Source organism: Berghia stephanieae, chromosome 7 (assembly GCF_034508935.2).
Source record: "Berghia stephanieae isolate SIO BIC M18660-M18661 chromosome 7, UCSD_Bste_1.3, whole genome shotgun sequence".
Taxonomy (NCBI): Eukaryota; Metazoa; Mollusca; class Gastropoda; order Nudibranchia; family Aeolidiidae; genus Berghia; species Berghia stephanieae.
This window is the reverse complement of record NC_088366.1, coordinates 28,998,547-29,023,677: the sequence shown is the minus strand read 5'-3', so window position 1 is coordinate 29,023,677 and position 25,131 is coordinate 28,998,547. Positions and strand designations below refer to the sequence as shown.

The 25,131-nt window shown below is 34.6% G+C and overlaps 1 protein-coding gene across 1 annotated transcript; it reads right to left on the bottom strand.

Annotated features, from left to right (window-relative positions):
- Nucleotides 1–4: 4 nt before the first annotated feature.
- LOC144977010 (CCR4-NOT transcription complex subunit 10-like) lies at nucleotides 5–24,176 on the bottom strand. The gene is made up of 18 exons (XM_078921693.1): nucleotides 24,018–24,176; nucleotides 20,116–20,380; nucleotides 19,482–19,638; nucleotides 18,503–18,564; nucleotides 17,333–17,461; nucleotides 14,460–14,531; nucleotides 13,872–13,970; nucleotides 12,789–12,948; nucleotides 11,920–12,110; nucleotides 11,374–11,495; nucleotides 8,832–8,963; nucleotides 8,318–8,395; nucleotides 7,550–7,663; nucleotides 6,789–6,919; nucleotides 6,047–6,079; nucleotides 5,414–5,535; nucleotides 3,401–3,473; nucleotides 5–1,936 (listed from the first exon to the last, which is right to left on the bottom strand). The coding sequence occupies exons 2-18, from the start codon at nucleotides 20,353–20,355 to the stop codon at nucleotides 1,875–1,877; spliced, it is 1,977 nt and encodes a 658-aa protein (XP_078777819.1). The 5' UTR covers nucleotides 20,356–20,380; nucleotides 24,018–24,176; the 3' UTR covers nucleotides 5–1,874.
- Nucleotides 24,177–25,131: the final 955 nt, after the last annotated feature.

Genomic DNA, 25,131 nt, shown 5'->3' with positions numbered 1-25,131 from the left:
TTCCTAGTTTTGATTTATTTATTTATACTCTTTTAATTCTGTAATTCCAAACAGACTTGGTTTTAATGTTTTGATCATTCATGTCTATTGTTACAAAATATGAAGATCGATGCATTTGAATATGGACAAGGATCTCCAATAGTTACACATTAACTTCAAATATAAGTACACAATAAAGAAGATTGATATTAGATTTCTGAACTCTAAAATAAAAACAAAACATATAAACACCACCCCAACAATACAATATAATCATCCATTTTCAAGGAAGAGATATTATCAATAATCTTAGAAAGATATGGTCTTGGAAACAATTCAATCTACCACAAGCTTTAATACAGCGCAATATCCACTTAATGTGCTCAAAGTGCTTGGCAAGGGGTCCCAGGCTAAATGCAACCTTTAACATGCACGATGAGACATGATGGCTATAAGGCTCACCTATAATCTATTTCAACAGAATTTCTTGAAAGGTACTCCTTCTACATTTGAATTTGGTGAAAAAAAGTGATGCAAAGCCATTTTCAACACCCACATCAGAACTCAAATCCAGGACCTAAAATTAATAAGCTGAGTGTCATACCACAAGACCACAAAGCTGCACACAATCTAATCTCAATGCTTATCACAAAAAAACATATTCCTATGGCAATGCAGATCCGCCAACTTCACAGAGAAAAATTTCAAGAAACTGTTTGAGAGAATTGGCAGGTCTGCAATGCTTTGCATCTCAAGTGACTGTGACGGAGTGGTGTGCCTCTTTTTTGTGGAGAGAAATATATATCCATGACTACCATTGAAATTAGGTATAGGTGGCCAACATTTCAGGGGTGAGGTGGCTGAATACATAAAGCATAAAGGATTGCATTGTTGCAGTTTTTTCCTTTAAGCAAGAAATTTTAGCCCACATTATTGCCCAGCACTATGATTGATACCATGGTACTTTCAGTCTTTCTCTAAAATAGACTGTAAAAAAAAAAATCCCAATTTTACTTACTTGGTATATTGGTAAACCACAGCACCAGATAAAATAGAGGTAAGTAATTATCAATTCATGAGGTCAATGGATCCAAAATTATTCCAAGCTCATATAGGATTTAATAGACAATCACAATTGTTTGCTACCCTTAGGATAGGATACTAGTGTATCATAATGTACTCTCGACCAGATTAGACAGACCCAAATACAGCTGGTTGGACAGAGACATCAGAGTTTTAAAAATCTCAACTCAACTTAGGAACAGTTCCCTTCATTTGTGAGGCAAGTGCTCTTATCAAATGAGATTTCATGATTTACTGGAGAAAACAGGCTTAATTAATTTTTCTCTTTTAAATTACAAATATACCAACAAAAAAAAACAAAAAAAAAAAAATTTCAATCACTTTGTCAAGCATTGCCACAGTTGGAAATTGAAGCCTGGACAAGTATTGCTTACAACAGCAGATTAAAGGTTGGACTATTCAAAGGATTAAGTCACTGTTGATTAAGATTGAAATCTTTTACAAGACTGACATTCGACAATTCAATTTTATCATATTTTATGTCCTAAGTCAATGACATACCAGGAACAGTTTAATTAATTTTGTAAAGATCACAAATAAACACGACAAGCCTATGAAACTGTAACTATAATAAAAACAAACAGAAAATGTTATTGTAGCTTTTAATTGTAATAATGCCATGCTACATACATTAATTAAAACAAAGTGAAAGTCTTATTTCTCCATTACTAACAAGAAATTTTTTAGGTTTACAATTTCAATCAAAATCAAATAAAATAAGTAGGTTTCGACAATAATAAATAAAGGCATAGTTAAGATTGATATTCTATGGCTGGAATAGATATGTTTTAAACTAAGATTATCATATCCATTTACTTCTTCGTCATATGTGCAAAATGTTCATTGATCATGTCAAATGCTCCTTTCCGATTTCCTGTAAAAAAAAAAAAATAAATAAATAAAAAAGAGTAGATTGCAATTTTAATGTACAGTAAATAACAAACATAAAATTAACTCATCGAGGAACTTTTTCTAACTGAGTTAAACTCTCTCATCACATGAATCAGCAAATTGTTCAAATATTATTCACATACAAACTCGACAGAATGAATGTCTTTTACAAGATATATTTTAGCAAACCATTCAAACATGGTAAAATTATTTATTGTACAATTAACTCAGATTCAATCAGCTCTAGAGAGAGATAGATCTGAGATTACGTACTGGCAACACTCTTGAGTCGTATTTGTTTAAGAAAAGGCAAGACAGAAGGGAATAGTTCACAAAAGTAGATCTAAGAAGAAATATATGTAAGACAGTCTAGAAAAATGGTCCACATGCTGCATTTAATGGAACTGAAGTTATTTGTATAGTGTAAAATAGTAGACAGTTCTCTCCAATTTTCCCATTTATTTCATGAAAAAACATTTTTTAATTGACTAAGTTATGGCCATTTGTGCCACTATGTGGTCAAATGGTATGACACCCACCTTCGGACCAGAAATCCTGGGTTCAAGTCCTGCTCTGAGCAGTGCATAGTTGAGTCCTTGGAAAAGGCTCTTTACTCACATACTCTAACAATATTCAGATGAAAAATGAGTACCTGACTATTAACTGCTTTGTCTCACTTTGAAAAATTGTAACATCGTCTAACAGGCGTCATGTCTCATTGTACGTGTTAAGTGTTGTTGGTGGCTTGGGACCCCTTGTAAATCGCTTTGAGCATGTTTAGTGGATATTGCGCAATATAAAAGTTCAAGTTTTTTCCCCTTTTCATTTGAAACAGACAATCTATAGAAAAGTGATTTTTTAGAAAAATGGCTTCAAGCGTCATTTTATCATTTAAAGTGGCCAGTGCAAATTTCACTTTATAATTTTGTGAAAACATGTAGAAATGAAGAAACTGTCATACTATTGGGAAATCCCATTTTTAATGGGAGGTCCCAAAACAAATTTTATCTGCTATATCAAAAAAGTATTTCTGATGAGATGTGGACAATTTCCTTAGAGTTAGAGCACCTCACATATTTAGGGCTTCTCATGTGCCCTGTACACCAGCATGTGATCCCGTCAAAGGTGAATTACTCAGTTTCTTACACTTTTAATTCATAATAATAAGAGAGATCATTTATTAGAAAAAAATATAATCTATCACAGAAACGCACACACCACATACTTACATCCAACTAGCCAATGTTGAATTCTACCAAGATAATAATTTTAAAATCACCCTTTTTCTTTTATACCGTTTCATTGTAAAATACTGTTATCTGATAAAAGGGAAACCTGTATAGTCAATCAAACTCAGTGTTTCAACTAAATGGAGCTTTATTATATATAATTTTTTTTAACCAGAAGAACTATAGCAAAACTTAATGTCAAAGTATATCAAACTTACCTTGTTTTAGATCAAGGTATATCTTGAGATAATACATCTGGACAGGCAAAGGTGCCCCAACTTTATCAGAACTCTGCAGGGATAGGACAATGGTAAAAATGTTAGATGACTCCCCACATTAAAAAAAAAGTATCATTCAAAATTCATTTTAAGCAGTTTGCTAATACAGAACACAAATCAAAACATAATTACTGATGAACAAAACCAACGTAATCATAATACTCTAAAGAGAGAAAGAAAAAGAAATTCCTGTAGAGTGTCCGTTTCATGATTTGTCTGAGTGGTCTTGCCATTCATATCATATAGCTGTTAGTATATGAAATATGCCTTGTCAATCAAAGAGTCAAACTGATGAAAAAGGCTGACTTATCTAGTGGACGATCCACTTATATAACTGTTAGTGTATGAAATACGGCTTGTCAAAGAGGTAAACTGATGAAAAGGCTCTGACACATGTAGTGGACGATCCACTTATATAACTGTTAGTGTATGAATTATGGCTTGTCAAAGAGGTAAACTGATGAAAAGGCTCTGACACATCTAGTGGACGATCCATTTATATAACTGTTAGTGTATGAAATACGGCTTGTCAAAGAGGTAAACTGATGAAAAGGCTCTGACACATCTAGTGGACGATCCACTTATATAACTGTTAGTGTATGAAATACGGCTTGTCAAAGAGGTAAACTGATGAAAAGGCTCTGACACATCTAGTGGACGATCCATTTATATAGCTGTTAGTGTATGAAATATGCCTCATCAAAGAACCAAACTGATGAAAAAGATTCTGCCACATCTATCATCTGGTGGACCATCCAATGATAATAACACAACTTAAACATCAGGAGGGTCGTGATAGTCCACTCACTTCACATGCAAACGGACATAGATCAATCCTGGGTAAAGTCGAAATTTTTCTCTGAGCCCCAGTGATTGGGTAGTTGGGTCCATTAAATCTGGCAGAAAGTACTTTGCGATAGACTGGTGTCCTATCCAAAGGGGAGCAAGCATTGCCATTGCCTGCCTCATGCTATAGAAACCAGGATTAACTCCTTCATGGGCCTAATAGCTCTGATTATTTTATTCATCAATATAGTTCAATTACTGGGGTAGTATTGAATTAAATCATATTCCAATATATTGTTCCAGGAGATTCTTTTGAAATCTGACGTGATCAAGACTGCTGTAGTCAGACAATTCTAACATTATCTGGAGTGCTGTGTATCATCGGACTTTTGAATCTTTACTTCAAATAAATTTAAAAAAATAAATATTAACATTCATAAAGAACATTTTTTGTGGTTTGACCATGCTCGACACAGTTCACAACATCATTTAAAAAAAAGACCTTTTGCCGAGAGCTTCATGATAATTCCAGGTGTCTTGAAAATAATCATTCAGGATATCTAATATTTTTCAATGGCAGCATGTCGTATGAAAATAAACGGTGTTTACTTAATTTTTCCAATTAGCTACAATTATGAATATCACAATAAAGTAATCCCAAATGGAACCTCCAATGTATAATACATTTTGTATCAATCAGTGTGTGCCCCAACTCAAAACTTTATATTAGAATTTTATCTTTTTTTTTGATTAACCTTTTATCAATTTGGTACCAAAAAAAAAAAAAAAGAAGAAAAAAAAAAAGAGCCAAGCCAATTTGTATTGGTCTACTAATGTTTAATAGTTGAATTTCACCACAGGGCAAGAAAATGTCCATGCACTTGATTGAAAGGTCAAATTAACATTTTTTTTTAAATAAGAAAATAAATAAATAAAAATAAATTGATCTTAAGTCATCCTCAAGGGGAATTTTCTTAGGTTTATCTTGAGTATAAAAAAAAAAAGATAACCCAGGTAACAGATGCAGTGTGGCACTGCTAGTAAGTAATAGTGTCTTGCTCAGGGGAAAAAAAGATACTTACAATGGGGCTCAAACCCGGGTCCCCCAAGTGGAAGCCTTATCCACTCAGCCACCCCATCCCCAAATCATCAAGCTCTTACTCTTACCTCTGCTAATGCTTTAGAAGCTCTGTCAAAGTCAGTCCTCATAGCATAGGCCACAGAGAGGTTGTACTGCATAAATCCTTTGGCCATAACAGCAGTAGACGGCACCCACTTAACTAGAGATTCTGTTTGTAAATAAATATGGAGCAAGTAATGAGTTCCACGATGGAATTGGAGGAATATCATAAATAAGTAAAAATATTATATTTAACTCTCTCTTTCCCTGTCATTTTTCAGAGCAGTCATACCCATCTATTCCAAACATAAATATTTTTTTTGCTATATCTCAAGAGCAACAAGGAAACATCATGTATAATTTTGTTCAGAAAAGCCATCGTTAAAACACAATGAGAAGCTCTGATAATTATAACACTGATTCATCTCCAACTATCATGATGAGTAAGGAATATCTTGATTTAAAAAATGCTGGTTATATCATGACAAATGTGACGATTTTCTACTGCTTAGTAACAGAGAGTTAATATGATGCTTCAAGACAACAAAAACATGTCGTCTTTCAAAACATTACAGTTAAAAATAACCTGACACGGACTACAGAAACTGGTTCTCTACTTTTTTTCAGAGATTAATTTTTAAATTCAAGCCTCAATTAGTCATTATCTTGTATCCTTTTACCTCTGACTTGTATAATTGGATCTTGATCTTTTTCTGAAAATAAAATTAAACAGATAAACTTTAATGAATGACTGCCATAACATTGATACAGGAAGCAAAGCAATTCATAAGGAAAAGTTGGCATTGTGAAAATAATGTTTGGATTTTAACTAAACATAAATTATCTATAATTTATAAGCATTGCTGCAGAACAGAACCAATAATATTACAAAATTTGCTGGTGGCTAATGGGTCCAATGTGAATTGTATGCATCCTGTGTAAGTGGGTAATTTTGAGTGTTGCGTGCTTGATAATCTACAGGAAGTGTATAATGTAGTAGCAAAATAGACTGGTGGGGGTCCTGGTAGCTAAGTTATTAGAGCACTTGCTTCGCAAGCATAGGGACTAGTATCAATTCTGGGGTAGTCCAGATTTTATTCTTAAACCCCCACCCTGAGTAGCTGGGTCTTTCAGATCTAGCAGAAAGAATGGACTGATGTCCTATCCAAATATTAGTAAACAATTTTTATTGTCCATTTAACTCTATAGAAAATGGGATAACTCTGAGAGACCTTTTTCTTTTCCGAAATAGACTGGCATTCATTCATAACTCTCTTAGATAAAATAATCACACTAGGTTGAAGCATTTTAAAAACGCACTCTGCATGTAACAGGAATTATACAGTACATGAAACGTTGAAACTGGAATAAAAAAACTATTCAATAAAAGAGAAAAAAAGATAAACAAATAAAGAAAGATACCATGGTCAGAAGGGGCTTCAGGTAGTGTAGTACTGACATCAGTCACTTGGTCAGGCTTGAGTTCATCCACAGCATCAGTTATCCTGTCTAATGCCACCAGTGCTTCACCTTTGTACATATGGCCAAGATATCTATACGGGATTTGGTAAAACGGTGAAAAAAAGGAAATGTAATTAAAATAATAATCATGAATGAATTTAGACATCTATATATTTAATACATTTTAGTTATGGAAATACTCCATAGAAAGCAAATCACATTAATACGGTAAGGTGCATTGCAATGTAGTATCAAAGAATTTTTTAAAAAATACATCACTGTTTGAGGGTCCTGATAAATCATGGGGACTAACTTTGTAAAAAAAAATCAGCGAGGTACATTGCGATCAATGGGTTGAGGAGAGGTAGAAATGAGTGAACAACCTATCAATTAGTCTCTTTTTCTTTTAAGCTCCAAGGTTGGATGGAAGATTTATATTCTGTCTTTCATTTAAAATGTCAGAATTGAGGCCTGTGTTAGTTTTGCAGTTGACAAATTCACAATTGAGGCAGATGTAGAAATGGTTGAAGCAGATGCTTTTGCAAATTAAAAGGAAGGAAAAGAAAACATCCTGTAAATGAAACAGAATCTTATGCAGATTTGGATGCTCTGAAAAATTATTATATTAGATAATGGAAAAACACAATAAATGTCTTCCTTATCCCCCTAAAGACATACATTTTCCATGCTCTTTAACTGTAAAAGCTGTGTATATGACTTACTTTTGAGCTGCAGAAAGGTTAGGCTGCCTAAGAAGATTGGTGGAGTAGGAGAGGGCCATGTAATAGTCATCCTCGCAAAGGGCAACATAAGCACCAGATGCTAAAATGGAACATCTGAAATAAATAAATGGGAGAGTCAAATTCCACAATCCAAAAAATGTGTAACTCTTTCTCTACCCAATGTAATTCAATCACGGGTTTTGTTGTAGAAATTTTTAAAGAGAATAAAATCAAAAGTAACATTTAAAAAAAAGACATTCTATGGGATAGAAAACATTTTTTGAGTAAATAATTTGCAAACTATTGTGGATGGTCAGAAAAGCCAATCGATGACTGAAGAGTTCTTCCCAGCACAATGGTTACAGGAAGTGTTGAATTTTACTCTAGCCTGATAATATCTCACTGTTTTGATCAAGAGAGCAGGAACGGTTTCAATGAACTCAAGAGTTGTATAGCAACCTTTAATGAAAACAGTAAGACTTGCTGACGAGCAAGATAAAATAGGTGAATAAATTGTAAGTTTAGATCTGCCTACAATGAATATTTTTCAATTCCATCTATGTCACGATTCTTTTTTTCTGACTTTACAATACTGGATCTGACAGAAAGCACTTTCACTGTGAAATAGATCTTTTAAAAAGTAGTAAACGATTATGATTTACTCTTTCGTGCTACTAAAATCAGAGATTAACTCCAATTCCATTTATTAAAACAAAAACAAAAACCATAAACAAACAAACAAACAAACAAAAAAGTAAAGAAAGATACCTCAAGTTTGCCACTTCTCTTTCCCTTAAAGGGTTGCTGGGCTCTGCTGACACTAACTCTGGATCAGTTTGCACAGGACTGAGGAGAAGAAACAAAGACTGTTGTAAAACAACTTTTCTTTTCTTCTCATGAATTAAAGTGAAAACAAGTCAAACCGTTCCTGAAATGCATCACATACACTGCCATCCCTAACTCAGCATCTGGAACAATACTACCATCATCACTACAACCATTCATTGAGCTAATACCTCATCATCACCAGGAGCAGCAGCAGGTCTATCCACTCTACAACTCTGCGATCATACAGCATTAGAAGCAGAAACAATGTCAACATCATCAAAAATGATAGCAACAACAACTTTACTTAGACAATATGGGTGATTCTATTATGACATCACACATTTGCTCATTGAATTATTAGATTCCTTCATGGAATTCCTTTGCAATCACATCTGGCAATGCACTCCTTATTGTTTAAAAAAAGAATAAAAAATTTACTCAAGATTTCACCTACCCAGCCTCTGACTGCTCATCTGGCACAGGGGCCTTGACATCCAAAGGATCTGGAGGCAACAAACTGAGAGCATTCTTCACACAGTATCTGGCAAAACCCAAGCTTAATGTTGGTGCACCCCGCTCAGGAGTCCTACAGATGGAGATTAAATAATCCTTTCTTTAAAAATAAATAGAGTTGGGAGTCAAATTTATTCAATACAGGCCATGCTAAATTTTTGTCGACGAGCACAGAATTACTACACATCTAAAGTGTAAAACTATTGATTACATATTGATAAACGAGTCTTGTAAACTTTTCATAAATTAAGGGTAATTCTATCACTCGTTGACTCAAATGAATATTTATAAAATTTGCTAGGGCATAATGATGATATCTGTAATGAGGTCATTTGATGTTGTGAATTGAAATCTGGATTCCTGTTGCCAGTTTCATTTGTGAGAGTTTTTCTTACAGGACCAATTTTTATAATTGTTGGCTCAAAAGATTCGACTTGATCTTTGTTAACTTCCACAATACAGTAGTATCATAATCAAAATAGGTGAGTACTTGTTGTAAAAGCCTTTATTTCCCAGCAAATATTGCAGGCTCTCCAATAATAATAATAATAATAATAATAATAATAATAACAATAATAACAACAAAATAAGCAGATACAATAAATTGTTTCAAATTTCTTTCATAGATTAAATGAACATGAACAACACTAAAATAAATAGAATTGCTGACCAACAACCACAATGGTGTGACATCATTTTTTCATATTTTGCCCCAAAATAGAGTTTTTCTTCTAAATTAGAAGAAGAAAAAAAGTTAACACCTTCAGTTCAAGACACTAATGAATGTCATAAATTAGACTGACATATTTGGAAGATAATGTCAGTGTGTTCTTGTTAGTATGAGTGTATGCATTGTGTGACGCTAAAGCAGAGACGCCATCTTTAAAATTGGCTCACAGGAGTTTCAGACACCACTCGTAGGAATTTCAATGCCGAACGAGGAATTTCCGCACACAAGAAAAAGGAATTGGAATGGCATTTGACATTGTGTTTACATATTGTATAGTTCCAAATAAATAACTGATTAGAATTATATTATGATACATAAACACATTGCCAACTGAAGTAAAGCGCCAAAACATAATGGTAAAGATTGTAGTACTGCTGGTAGTGAGGATGATGTGGTGTTGGTGGTTGTAGTAGTGGTAGTGATTGTGATATGGTTGTGGTGGTTGAAGTAGTAGTTGTACTGATGATGATGTGGTGGTGGAATAGTGGTTGTAGTAGTTGTGGTCGTGATGATGATGTGGTAGTGGTGGTTGTAGTAGCAGAGGTAGTTATGATGATGTGGTGATGGTTGTAGTAGTAGTAGTGGTGGTAGTGATGAAGATGAGGTGACGGTGGTGCTTGTAGTAGTAGTGGTAGTGATGACATGGTGGTGGTTGTAGTAGTGGTGGTAGTGATGATGATGTGGTGGTCATGGTGGTTGTAGTACAACTGGTAGTGATGATCATGTGGTGGTGGTTGTAGTAGCGATGGTAGTGAATATGAGGTGGTGGTGGTTGTAGTAGTTTTAGTGGTTGTGATAATGATGTGGTGGTGGTGATTGTAGTAGTAGTGGTATTGACGATGTGGTGGTGGTGGTTGTTGTAGTAGTGTTAGTGATGATGTGGTGGTGGTGGTTGTAGTAGTAGTGGTAGTGATGTTGATGTTGTAGTGGTAGTTGCAGTGATGATGATGAGGTGGTGGTGGTGGTTGCAGTAGTAGTGGTAGTGATAATGTGGTGATGGTGGTGGTAGTTGTAGTAGTAGCGGTAATGATGATGTGGTGGTGGTTGTTGTAGTAGTAATGGTAGTGATGATGTGGTGGTGGTGCTTGTAGTAGTAGTGGTAATGACGATGTGGTGGTGGTGGTTGTAGTAGTAGTGGTAATGATGGTGATGTGGTGGTGGTTGTAGTAGTAGTGATATTGATGATGATGTGGTAGTGGTGGTTGCAGTAGTAGTGGTAGTGATGTTGATGTGGTGGTGGTGGTTGTAGTAGTAGTGGTAGTGATGATGTGGTGGTGGTGGTTGTAATAGTGATGGTAGTTGTGGTAGTGGTAGTGATGATGATGTGGTGGTGGTTGTAGTAGTGCTAGTGATGATGATGTGGTGGTGGTGGTGGTTGCAGTAGTAGTGGGAGTGATGATGGTTGTAATACTAGTGGCAGTGAGGATGATGTGGTGGTTGGAGAGGGAGGGGCGGGGGATATCCTCGGAACAAATTGACCTCGCCGGAATTTGACGGAGGTTGCCCGGAACCCGGAATTTTTTGCGCCAGACGAGAGTTTTTTCTGGTGAAACCGGACTTTTGGCATCACTGCTAAAGGTACCTAGACGAGCCAATTGAAATAATAGAAAAACGATTGTGTGTGTGCGTATGTGTATGTAAAATGTGTATTAATGTGTGTGTGTAAAATGTATATTTATGTGTGTGTGTGTGTGCAAAATGTGTATTTATGTGTGTTTGTGTGTGTGTGTGCTAGTTTGTGTTTGCGACCTACTTTCGATCACCATTATCTGTACTGATTCCCTGACCCAGGATTAGCTTGTGATGAAAGCCTGACCCGACATGTGATTGAATCACTTGACTCTTGTGCTTATGCTGCCTGTCTACATCATTGTCCTGGATAAGATGAAGAGAATAAGAAATTTTTAATAAATCAAAACAATTGCTTCAAAATGATTAACAAAAAAATATTTTTTTTTTTAATGGAATGAATAAATTAGGAAATTGAAATATGTTACATAACAGTAGAAAGGTACGAATACTGAGAAGTTTTAACCGATCAAATTAAAGCTTTGAGCATTTTGGATGGGGCCGGGACAGAACTCTCGATTCAAAAATTGTTTGATCTAAAGTTGATATGAGGTTTTATTTGATTCTTCTGACTGATGTGATTGGTCCATCAAACAAAAACCAGGATTAGATTCAGCTCCAAGGATCCTTAATGGCTCTGAGGAACTATTTTTACAACAATTTCAAGACTCTACCATGTGAGATTTCAAGACTTCCTTGAGACACATCAGGATCTCTGCCAAAACCTTACCTCTCGTAAATGCATGATGCAGCATTCAGCCAATCTTAGCCACAGGCGTGGGTTCTTGTGATAGACTTGTACACACTCAGCAAAGCAGTCGAAGGCTTGAGAGGGCCTTTTGCTGTGTAGTTGAAGGATGCCCAGGTTGTACATTAAGACAAAGTGTTGGCTGACAAAACTCAGCTGGAGTGACGGTTTGGCTGGAAATTCAAGTGGTAGTGGTAGTGATGATGATGTGGTGGTGGTGGTGTAGTAGTGGTGGTAGTGATGATGATGTGGTGTTGGTGGTTGTACTAGTAGTGGTAGTGATGATGATGATGTGGTGGTGGTGGTTGTAGTAGTAGAGGTAGTGATGATGTGGTGGTGGTGATTGTATAGTAGTAGTTGTGATGATGTGATTGTGATTGTTGTCGTAGTAGTAATAGTAATAGTAGTAGTAGTAGTAATAGCAGCAGCAGTAGTAGTAGTGCTAATAGTAGTAATAGTAGCATCATTGGAACAATATGACCAATATTAACAGAAGTTGCCCGTAACCCATACTTTTTTGCTCCAGACCAGATTATTTTCTTTAGGCATCACTGTATATCATTTAAACTACGGACAAGAGTACATTGAAGCCTGGTTTGCCATAATGATATTGATCTCTTGGTGAAATGGTTAGATTGGTAATTCTTCTACTTAATATAAACCAACTATATCAGTTTATTTATAATAAATTTATAATAGTAGCAATGACGATGATAATGATGGAAATAATAGTAACAATAATGCTACTATAAACAAATAATTTTAAATATTTGCAAGATTTGCAAAATTGTAAAGGGTTAAAACCAATTAATGATTTGCAAATAGAATGAGTAAATCCATTTCAAATTCACCTTTATCATTGGGGACGGCATCTTTTGACACTTTTTCATTCATCTGAATTGCATCCCTGAGGTGGCAGATTGCTGAGTTTGGCTTTCCTAAGGCCATGTTTATAATTGCTTGGTTGTTGTTGAACATCACAGTCAGACACTCCCCGGTTGCTTGGTTTAACTGAATGAGACGGACAGACACAAATTGTACAATCACGGTTTCAAATGAAAACTAATGAATATTGCATTTATTCTTCGATTGATTACTTTGATAGGAGTCTCAGTAAGACAATGATGAGAAATAGAGGGTAAAAAAATGTCATATGAATACACAGAATAAAAATACCAGGGAGCCAGACCTAGGACGCAATTGATATGAAATGGGTCCCGGCTCCCTGACACTAAAATTTATTTCTTTTTCTTGTTTTCATCTTGCACTTCCCTATACCCTCTATTACTCATTGTTATTATTGATTTGATATAAGTGCTATTCTACACTTGTTATGAATTGTGAGACTCCAAGGGAAAATATAGTCAAAATCATGAAACAGAGCATTTATGTATTATTTTTTAAAAATAATATAAGGATACAATTTGAAAACAAAAGGTTAACATCTCATCTCTTAAACAATTTAAGTTTTAACTTCTTAAAACCCTGCGGCAAATGTATCTATTTGGTGCTTCTCTACAAAAATCCCAGTCTTGAAACATGAATTTGCCAACTTCTGAAGAAATTGTTAAACTGTCAAATGCTACTGAAAATGGAAAACAATTCCACTTCAATGGGGTTTATGGCTCATAGAGGAGGAATTGAAAAACTGGTATAGAGGGCTTCTCCCTAAGGTAGACTAAAAATCAAGCTATTTCAGGGTAAGTCATATGCACTTTACAAATAGTAAAGTTGACATTTCGACATTCAGTGACAACTAAAAAACCTAGTTTACCTTAAAACATTTAAAAGAGAAAACAAACTATCAAACACAATACTTGAGGCACAACCAACAAACTTTACACTACCCTCCCCCCACTCTCTTAAAAATAAAAAATATAATAAAAAACTAACCATAGAACTTATCTAAAGTTGTGATTGCATTCATCGCTTACCTGTACATTTGTTGGTGGATTACTCATTATCTTTGAGGCTTTCTTTAGATTTCCGCGTAAAAACTCATAGTAACACTTAACATGGTTTACAGCTGCAGGCTGTGATAGGAAAATAATAATAATTATGTTAAAATAATAATAACAACAACAACAACATTAATAATAATAATAATAATAATAATAATAATAATAATAATAATAATAATAATAATAAAACTAACAATGAAAGATGTGTACAGTAAATTTTCTGTAAAAAGTTTAGTTGTGATGAACATTCAATGAGATGAACATTCAATGTTCATTATTTTCATACAAGCACTTAAAATAAAGATTGTAAATTGAAAATAGTATTTCTCAAAATTTATCTAAAATAAGTATTACATTTAGTTTACATGATATTAAAAAATTCATTAATCACTCAATCTTTGAGTTATAGATGTAGCTCTTCCGTAGACATTTTTGTTGAAGAATGCTATTTGAAAATCATCTTTAAAAAAACGAAAGTCAGAGAATGCTCATAGGGTATTTAATAGCTTATGGTAATAATGTTATACGATTTAGAATTTGAGATAAAGAATTTCCACTCACAGTGCCTTGCAGAGATTTGCATTCTTTTTTACTCTTTGCTACTTTGGCCATCAGGTAACACCGTACTTTCAGCTGTGGAAATAATGTTGAAATCGTTGTTTTAAAAAAAAAATCATTTTTTTTATTGAAGCTCAAACAAATTTTCATTACAGTGACAAGACTGTAAAAACACAATTTTATTTTGGCCAGAAAACTTTTTATTCAAATATTGATTGATTGAAATGATTCAAAACTTGACAAAAGCGTCAAATTGAATCAATCATATGTGACTAAGAGCTTCAAAATGGTATTGAGTCAGGTTGATTCTTGTGCTCAAATTCAATTTATGACCAGAAATATCAGTCTTTTGTTAAGTTTTCATTCCTTACAAGAGAGAATGAATATATAGTCTCCTAAGTGTAAAAAATGTAATTTCATATTTCTGACGATTTCGACTTAGGACTCACTTATTGTCATCTGATTCATTCGGATATAACACCACATTGAGGCTGTGAACACATATTTGAAGGAAAAGTTTTCTGGCCACTATGAAAAACATTATAAGCCTTTGTACTGTACAATTGTTTGTTTGCTTATTTTTAAGAGTTTTGCAGCGCTTGCGACACATTTGGGTCATTTCAGCACCAGGAAAAAGGAGGAAGATGGGAGATTGGAAAAAGTTACAGATTCACAAATTGAGAGCAAAAGAGAACAATTATGACAAAGGGCCATACCATAAATGTACTTAGTTTGAGATCACCTAAAAGTCTCATCCAGACACCAGCACAAGATCCCACTAACAGAAATACTCTCAAATGTTGACAAACCATTATACATTGAAAACAAAAACAAAATTGTAACAGTACATAACAGAGAGATGATTTACAAGAAAAAAAATATCATCTCCCAAAACTAATACTATACATTTGACTGTTTCCCTCTCAGGAAAGTACTCCACAAGGGCCAGGACAAAACCAAGCAATCCCATTCCAAAACAAAGACAGAAAGCAGGGTGGAAAACAGATATAGGGGTATAGAAGACAAGTAAGTGATCTCCTGCCCATCATGGAAGGTTGGGAACCCCATTCAGTTGTAATGTACAAGAGATATAGGTTTCAGTTAATTAATTCAACTTATGCAAGATGTGGGACAAAGGGCAAATAATATGGAAGGATATTAAGAAACATCAATTAACACACTGAAATAGTATCTGATGTGATTTGCATAAATCAGTTCAAGTACAAAAGTTATTTTCTTATTGACTTTTCTTCCTAATTTTATAACTAGATAAATTGCAATAACTTTGTCCTCATATCAAATATAAAGTAAACCACTCATCTCAACAGACAAAAAGAAGCAGTGAGCCTAATCCTGAAAATTTGATTTTAAAAATCTACATTATAAAAGTTGAGTTCGATTAAATGTTTTCCATAAGAAGAATGACTGTCACTTCCTGAGTTGCAAAGAATAAATTTGACTATAAAACTTTATTCATATCACGAGGTTCATCTTAAAATACAGTCGACTCCGCTTAATCGCACACCCTCAGGGTTCGGGTTAGTGTGTCGATTAAGTGGAGTGTACATTTAAGTGGAGAAGCTAATAATAGCATCTAAGCAACAGCTTTCATTTGCCATTCATGGAGGAATTCCCTTCTGATTTTCTACAGGCTTGGGTCCGTCTTGCTCTAGACATGGCCCCATTAGAATGAGGTTGTGTTGTTTTTTTTATGGGGTTGTTTTTTCGACAACAAAATGTGACATTATTGTTTGTAAGAAAAGTAATCGTGAACCGTTGATTGCTTTCTATTCTGTGCAAGTTGTTTATAAACCCTTGTTTCCAATCCCACCAATGTTGGAGATCATCTGTCAAGCGTTTTTCTTGGAAGAGGTAGCATAGGTTGTCCACCATGTCAAGTTTTCAGTGTTTGTCAAAGGTCATGTGTCACATTCATCTTCATTACCAAGGCATTGTCTTTTGTGTGGCTGAACTGAGTCCAGCAGCTCCTGGGATGTCAGTTCACTGCTGGTGAATATATTTTTTTCATTGTAACGAATCGATCGAATGCTTCACCCGAAAAGTTGTGAGGAATGGAAACAGCATTGTTGATTTCACATGGCCATTGGTTGTCACTCCAGTCAAGATGGAATCAATGTGTAGTGATTAAGTGGAGATGGTGTGTGATTAAGTGGGGCGATTATATAGAAAAAAATTGTTTTTTTTTCTGGTATGTGTAGCGTATAAGCGGAGCGTGTGATTAACCAATGTGCGATTAAGTGGAGTGAACTGTAATATCAGATTGACACTTTCGGTCACAGCAATGATTTTTTGTCAAAGCCAATTGTGCTATCTATAACACAGCAATTAAATTGTTCAATATCATGGCTGTCAGTGTTATTATAACTCTACACTTATATACGTTGAATAACACAAAGCTAATGATGCTTCTATGTCTAGACCTAAAATTATCCCCCAAATAATAATTAAAAACACACAAATATCCATTTATTTTTGGGGGAAAATAATTAATCTGGATTTCAAGAAAAAAAAAAAAAAAGAAAATCTTAACAACTAAACTTCAAGCTCTCCAACCTAACTTCTATAAATCAATGTGCTAAAAAGTTTCAAAACCGATATTATGCATTTAAATTGGCAATTAACAAAAATTATTTTAAACAGGGACAGAAATTTCAAAACTCTCACTCTTCTAAAATTTTGTTTTTAAAAAAATGCCAATCTAGTTGAAAAAAATAATTTATCCAAATTTGACCAGAAAAAAATCATATACACTGATCAAATCCTAGCAGTCAACCATAGTCATTACTAAGAAACTCCATCAAACCTGAAAAAAGAACAACCTCAGTTACTTCATATGAAGGAAATGAAATAATTACCAATGATGCTTTTGATTTCAATTGCTCCAAAGAGACCCCATTTATGACTTCAGGTTTGTCTTTTTCCTGGACTTTTCCAGCAGCCAGTCCCTTCTCAATATTCAGTACCATCCTCAATGCATCGTAAGGCTGTCAGAAATAGACATAAAACTATGGAGGGACTTGGTCTTTCATAATATTGTCACTTATTTTTTTAAATCTTAATTTTTCCCTTTTCAATTTCTTATCCCAATAAATCAACTTTTTGTTCAGTTAAAAGAGTCACTCTGATAAGAACAGCATCCCAATAGGTAGGGCAAGGTTGCTCAAGGCCAAACGCTTGGCAAGTGAGTGTCCAATGCAATTCCATCATGTTACAAAGTGCACACTACTGTGCCAGATTATCCCTGGAATTATTATTTTTAAGAATATGACTATAATTTGATTTTCACTAAAAAATAGTATAAATTAGATAAGGCTTATATAAAGACGGATGTTGGTATTTGCATGTTTGTGGTAGACAAAGAATATCTTGAGCTCTAGCTGATACGGAAAATAATTTTTTTTAACCATAAAAATTCTAATACTTTGCAACATGGAGCCAAAATTTTGATATATAGTCTTTCAGGAATATTGTCAACCTATCCTGTTCTTCATAATGAAGCTCTGAAATTCTTTGCTATCTCTTTGATGGTTATGCAGATCATAACGGACTGCTAAAACTGCTCACAATACCATACACAATAACACATTCTCTCTCCCTCTCTTACACATATGAGGGATGTGAGTTGCAGGTATTCATGATGTGACTGGAACGTTGATATAGTACAGCAGTGCCATAATGAAAGCACTTGCTAAAAAGTGTTATGGCATTTTATATTTTAGAGTGTGCTTATGACATCAAAGATGTAGCGGTTTTCTAATTACAAACATGCATAAAACAAATGTATAGGCCTATCTGAGTTGAATTTGAGTTGGATGATCGTACCATGAAATTTTAAAAAGTAAAAAATAAATCATTTCTACCTTTTTCTTGAATCCAACCAAATTTATCTTGACTACCCAAAAATAAAAAATGAATATGGTCTTAAATAATTCAACTATATATTGGCATTAAGAGGTCAAAGATGATTTATCAGCAATCAGTTAATGAATCAATTTCCACATTTCAAAAGTAACAATGAAAAATACCTGGTGTACTGTGAGATAAAGTTCTGTCAGTAACAACATGACTTTTTGAGCCAGGGCCTCATCTAAAGTGAGATGAAACGATGAAAAATCACTTAAGTCAGGTAAACTAGTAATAATACATAAAAGTAAAAAGAAGAGTTTGAATATCGTTTTTAGCTATAAATTTTCTAAAGCAGTAAAATATCTGCAACAACGAAACCCTCTAAAACACTATCCACGATCATACGGTAGAGTCACACTCTCCCCGGCCAGACGAAGTTGTCGTACCAGTAGGGTCGCGGGTTCGAACCCCCATCGCCGCTGTGAAATCTTTATTCTCTATTGTCTTCTGGCATTTTCCTACTAACTTCATCTCTTGTTGTTATCAACATAAGTGCCAGCTCCACTCACATTTCTGAATTAAGAATTGGAATTGCCAGTGATTGGTTGGTAACAAAACAGAAAATGTTAGAAGGAAAGGGTTAATTAAAGTGTAACAACCACAATGTCAACAACAACAACAACAGCAACAAAACAAAGACAATCCAACAAAAAATGCAAAACGGATAGTTTTTTTTTTTTTGTTAGCTTGCATTATCAAGAAATAAGATTACACATAGGTATTTATTGCACTGTACGTCATCTGATAAAAACAAGGTTTAGCGGGGTTGTGGGCATGGACATATAATCAGGAGTTGTACATTTTAATATAACCATTCATGAAGAAGAATGAAAACTTGTGTAAGATGAAAACATGTCTATAATAGAATTTTTCCCCTTGCCAATTTGGTTCCGTCCTGCATAAGTTGAACTGTACAAGAAAGTTCCCAATATCGGGGAAGTGGCAGGTCTGTAAACTGAATAATGTTGAAATCCATAGAAATATGTCATATATGAGTACATAAGTATTTGGTGGACCAATCAATGGTTTGAAGAAAAACAGAGAACAAATAAACAGACAAAAAATTATAAAACAGCACCACAAAAAAAAACAACATACCAATAGGTTCAATGTAACGGAACAGTTTTTCTAATATGGATAGGGCTGTACGATATTGTTTCTCGTGGAAAAGCACCACGGCTTTATTGTAGTAAACAACAGCGTAATCCGCATCATCAAGATTGCTGCTTTCCGTTAGATCTGGAGAAATTCTTGCCTGGAAATAAAAATGTTAACTATTGAATACAATGACAAATTTGCCATAACAAACCACAATTTAAAAAGTTGAAACGAATTTAAGCAGACGATGAAAAACAAAGAAATCCAGAATAAAATATTTAGTGATAAAAGGATTAAAAAATATAGAATATGCAATTTAGCCTTTTCTTATCAACTTCAATCCCGAATTGAACACTTTAATAGTTCAGATATCACTTGAACTACTAACTCATCACCAGCAAATGGTAGAGCCTTAAGAAACAAATCACCAAGCATGACATAAAATCAAAAAGTCATTACAAAGTGAATGTGAGCTACAATAGATAAAGCAATTGAAAGCTGCATCAAAATTACATAAAGTTGCAAAGATTTCCAAAATTGAAGAAGAAAAAATTGAAATAAAAAAAGAGCTTGAAAAAAAAAAAGTACAGTCAAGGGTAAATATTCTATCAAATAGGTGTAAACGGTCACCCACCATATTAAAGACAGTCAATATGTTGTGTTTTAGTTCATCAATGGCTTTGCAACCACTTTGGTAAAACAGAGCCACAGATCTATTTAAAACGACTTTGACATCAGTAGGCCTTGCATCAGCCAATCTTGCCATGGTTGTCGTGCATTGATTCCAATGACTACGATCAAACTCATTCATTGCTTGTGTTGCGAGTTCCTTTTGATGGTCTGTGACCGGTGGTTGAGGGGGTGCTTCCTCCATGGCTCAGGATTATTGCTATAAACACCTGCATCATGGAAAGAGAAGAGATGACCAAGGTTGAGGGCCGGCACACCTACTTATTTGAAAATACCAATAAAAGTTCATGTTGGGCAGTGCTTGAAAAAAATCAGAGAATATAAAGCTCAAACCTACAAAGGCAGTAGCGAAGTAGCGAAGAGGGAGAGAGAGAGAGAGAGAGAGAGAGAGAGAGAGAGAGAGAGAGAGAGAGAGAGAGAGAGAGAGAGAGAGAGAGAGAGAGAGAGAGAGAGAGAGAGAGAGAGAGAGAGAGAGAGAGAGAGAGAGAGAGTGTGTGTGTGTGTATGTGTGTGTGTATGTGTGTGTGTGACAAAGAGTCAGAAATGTCTTTCAGGTCTGTTATTGGGAGACAGGGATGGACATCAACATATCAAGCTTTAAAATATAGATAGTATGCGCTTGCCAAAGAAGCTCATAACATTGCCATCCGGAAGTATAACGGACCAACACACAAAACTGTATGTATCCATGAACATTTATAGTCAGGTTAATACAGTTCAGTGAGCATTACTCATAAACGCGGATGGCAAAAAACAATAACAAAGACCTGAGTGATGTCATCTTCGAACTATCTATAGCCATTTTCTTTATGTCATTGGAAGACATGTCATTGATTTCTGAAACGTATCATATTAAATCATGTAAATGAGAAGGGCTTTATTTTTAAGACTGTTTTGAAACTTTTCTAAAAGATTGGTAAAAAGTATCATAAACTTTTATTAAAGTATAAATTTTTCATGAAGAAAAACAGTCAGCAACAAACACCAGTTCTGTAAAATTCAAACACAACATCGGGTCTATGGAATTCAAACACTGAGAAAAACACACCGGGTCTGGTTGCCATCGACTTTATAGTGGTGGTGGTGCAAACGGATAGGGAGTTGGGAGGGAGGTACGTAGTCTGAATTGCGCTCTCTCTCACACACACACTTATCTCCCCACTCCCTCACCCAGCCCTTTCATCATCTGACAGCATAACAACGTCGCCCATCCTACCTCGTCATCTCACTCCCCACCCCATCTTCATCAGTAGTAGTAGTATCTAGTAGAGTATCTATCTAGTAGTAGTAGGGGGATTGGGAGGGGGGAGACTTTAAAAAAAACAAAAAACGCTGTGATTATCCCAAAATAAAAACAATTTTAAGAAATTCATGCTCAGAAACGGAACAAAAGGCCAAACAAAAAGGAGAAAAGAATAGACTCGCTCAAGAGATGGGGGGGGGGGGGAGGATGGATGGGACATTTACAGACCTGCCAACCTTCCCAGGATGAAAAGTGTATTCCATGACCCTAAAAAGTGTATTTTTTAACAAAAAAGTGTATTTTGTCCGCACATGTGGGAAAAAAGTGCGCACTATACAAAAATTTATATAAAAGCTAACATCAATCCCAAATCAAAATAAACTCTGATCTTCATCCTTCAAGCAATCTCTAGTTATTACAAAATTATTGATTTATCGAGAAACTAAAACTTAATGGCCATTAAAAATTAGCATAAGGCTCAGAAATATCAAAGGAAATTGCTTTCGAAACACTCAAAGAAATTACCAAAAGACCCTTAACATGTTGGTAATATTGACGCTAGTGTCAGTGGAAGAAGTGTTGGTTGTTGTAGCGATGGTGCTCTAGTGGTGGTGGTGGTGATGATGATGAAGCTGTGGTGGCAGAAATGATGTGGTGGTGGTTGTGGCCATGACAATGCTGTGATGGCAGTTGTAGAAGTGGTGATGTCATGATGTTGATGGTAAAAGATGCTGATGTACCAAATGAAGTTGTGATGGTGATATCTGGTGATGTAGCCCAGTACATCAGTTATGAGAAAGATTTGAGATAAAATATCTGGGAGAGTGGTCTTCAATTCAAAAGATGACAATTTGCAACAGTAGCAAGATATTTTCCATATATGTTATCTAATGACATCTCTCTCTCTCTCTCTCTCTCTCTCTCTCTCTCTCTCTCTTCTCTCTCTCTCTCTCTCTCTCTCTCTCTCTCTCTCTCTCTCTCTCTCTCTCTCTCTTCTCTCACTCTTTTTTTTTTTTTTTTTTGAGCATTCACTACTACTACTCCTCCTACTACTACTATTACTTCTATATACTACTAATACTATTACTTTGGTCAAATGATGGGAAATTCGCAAAGTATGTAACATGCAGAGACAAGTTAAATACTTCTAAAGTGGTTCTAAAAAAAATCATTTTGAACCAAATACCGTTCCTAAAGCTGCCCACTTTTTAATTCAAGACTCGTACAAAATAATAAAGAAAAAAAAAAGATCATTATAAATTTTATAAATCAAAATAGAGAAATTTAGTTATTATAAACGGAAATAACCCATTTATGTTTAAGTTAATTAGCAATACAGTTTTTAATTGAAGGCTTCAAAGTCAAAGATGTTGGTTCAATTAAATTTTCACTTAGAATTTTCTATTTAATATGTGGCAAAAGTTTAAATGTGGTCTGAGACAATTTAAAGTATAAAAAAAGCTTATATGCATAATTCTATGCAAATCCTCAAAAATGTATGAGAAAAATATTGGTGAAAATCGGGATCATATATAAGCAACTGAAATGATAACTATAGTATTAAATGTGATGCTTCATTCATTCAGAAACACAGTTGGTGTACGACACGTGTGTATCAATGCATCAAATGTATCATCAACATCATTCACATCACATATCGTTTAAAAAATCGTATTAAATCCACTAAAATCGTATCCGCGTATTCGGGGTCCAAAAATCGTACTAAAATACGATTAATCGTACTGGTTGGCAGGTCTGCATTTATCCCTTGCAACGTTCTGTAAAAAGAAGACGGAATTTGAAAAAAAAAAAAAAAGTGGCCGAACCAGGATTCGAACAAAAAAAAAAACAAAAAAAACAAACAATAATTATTTTTTTTAATAAAAACAATTTTAAGAAATTCATGCTCAGAAACGGAACAAAAGGCCAAAATAAAGGAGAAAAGAATAGACTCACTCAAAAAAAAAAAAAAAAGAGGTGGGGGGAGGATGGATGGGACATTTATCCCTTGCAACGTTCTGTAAAAAGAAGACGGAATTTAATTTTTTTAAAAAAAGTGGCGGGTCCAGGATTTGAACCCGCAACGTCGATTCTGGTAAAGCTTCCAGGGCAGACGACTAAACCATTCGGCCATGACTCCCACTTCGAAGTCGACGCATATTGTGAATATGTAGTAACAACTGATTTAATGTTGGTTAATTTTATGTTTTTATAGATATTTTTTTATTATTAATAATTATCAACTTTCCTTATTTCTGTGTGCATTTGGAAATGAAACATTCCATATTATTATTATATTCTGGAATGTGGATAATTGTTTAAAAGAGCGGAGTAAATATGTGTCTGGGGATAACGAATTTTCATTATCCCCAGACAGGTGGGGATGTAGAGCTTTCGGAAGGACTCCCAAAATATTAATTTAGAACTGAGATTGAGCATCACAATTCAATACAGTCACACTCGCCACACTTCTCAAAAATGTTTGAGTTTGAGTGAATTGTGTGGGAATCACGAACGGGCAATGTCGGGATAACATTATATATTTTTCAGATCGCATACTTGTAACACTTTATTCTAATTTCTACGTTTCCTTGAGAGTTTACCTGATGAGATACCAATTTCAGCGAGAAGTCTACGAAGAAACAGTAACAGTAACAGTGCGGAATAGTAAAGAAAGTAAGCCTCTATACTAGCATCGAGCCTCCAGTAGAGATCCAGAGATGGAGGCGGACATGACAGTGTTTGTCGTGGATCAATAGATCGAAAAGGTGGGTAGATTGAAATGTCGCCTAATGTACAAGAAATGCGCTCTCATAAGACCATTTATAATTTTTAAATAAATCTATGTGCACTCTATTTGAATTATCCACTTGCTGTAAATACAGAATCATAAATTAATTAATATAGATTGATGAATGAATGAATAGATAAAATAAAAAGCAAATAAATGAATAAATAAATAAATAAATATGTAAATAGATAAACCAATAAATTAAGAAATAAATTAAATATGAACATATACGTGGAGCACATCCACGGGTTTCTCATGTTTATGTCGCTTCCAATTGTTCCATGTTAGAATGATCGTATAGATAGTATGCAGATGACGTCACTCAGGCCTTTGTTATTGTTTTTGCCATCCGCGTTTGTGAGTTGTTCTCACTAAACTGTATTAACCAGACTATAAAAGTTCATGGTTACACAGAGTTTGTGTGTTGGTCTGTTATACTTCCGGGTGGCAATGTTGTGAACTCCTTGGCCAAGCGCATTCTATCTATACTCGACTTTATTATTTTGTGCTATTATTCTCTTTTTATTATAAGTTGTGCAAGACCCGTGCGGCACTACAAATAAATGTTCTTCCTCAAGTTAATCAATCAACAATTTCCCTGGCTAGAAACCCAGTTTTAAGTCAAAGAACTAAACACATTGACATTAAGTTCCACTTTCTTAGAAACTTAGTGCAAAAAGGATAAAGGCAAATCCTATTACACAGAGTACAATATTGCTGATGCTACAAACTCACGGAGTGAATGAAAGATTTAAATCTTTGACTGGTTAATCTAGAATATCTTATCATACAATACCTCTTGTTACTTGAGGAAGTTATTGTTGTTATCGTCAATCTTGAATTACATTGTCATATTTCTTAAACTTTTAATTTCTTTTTATAACAATTGGTGTTTTCATGTACATCAATTCATTTTGATCTAAATT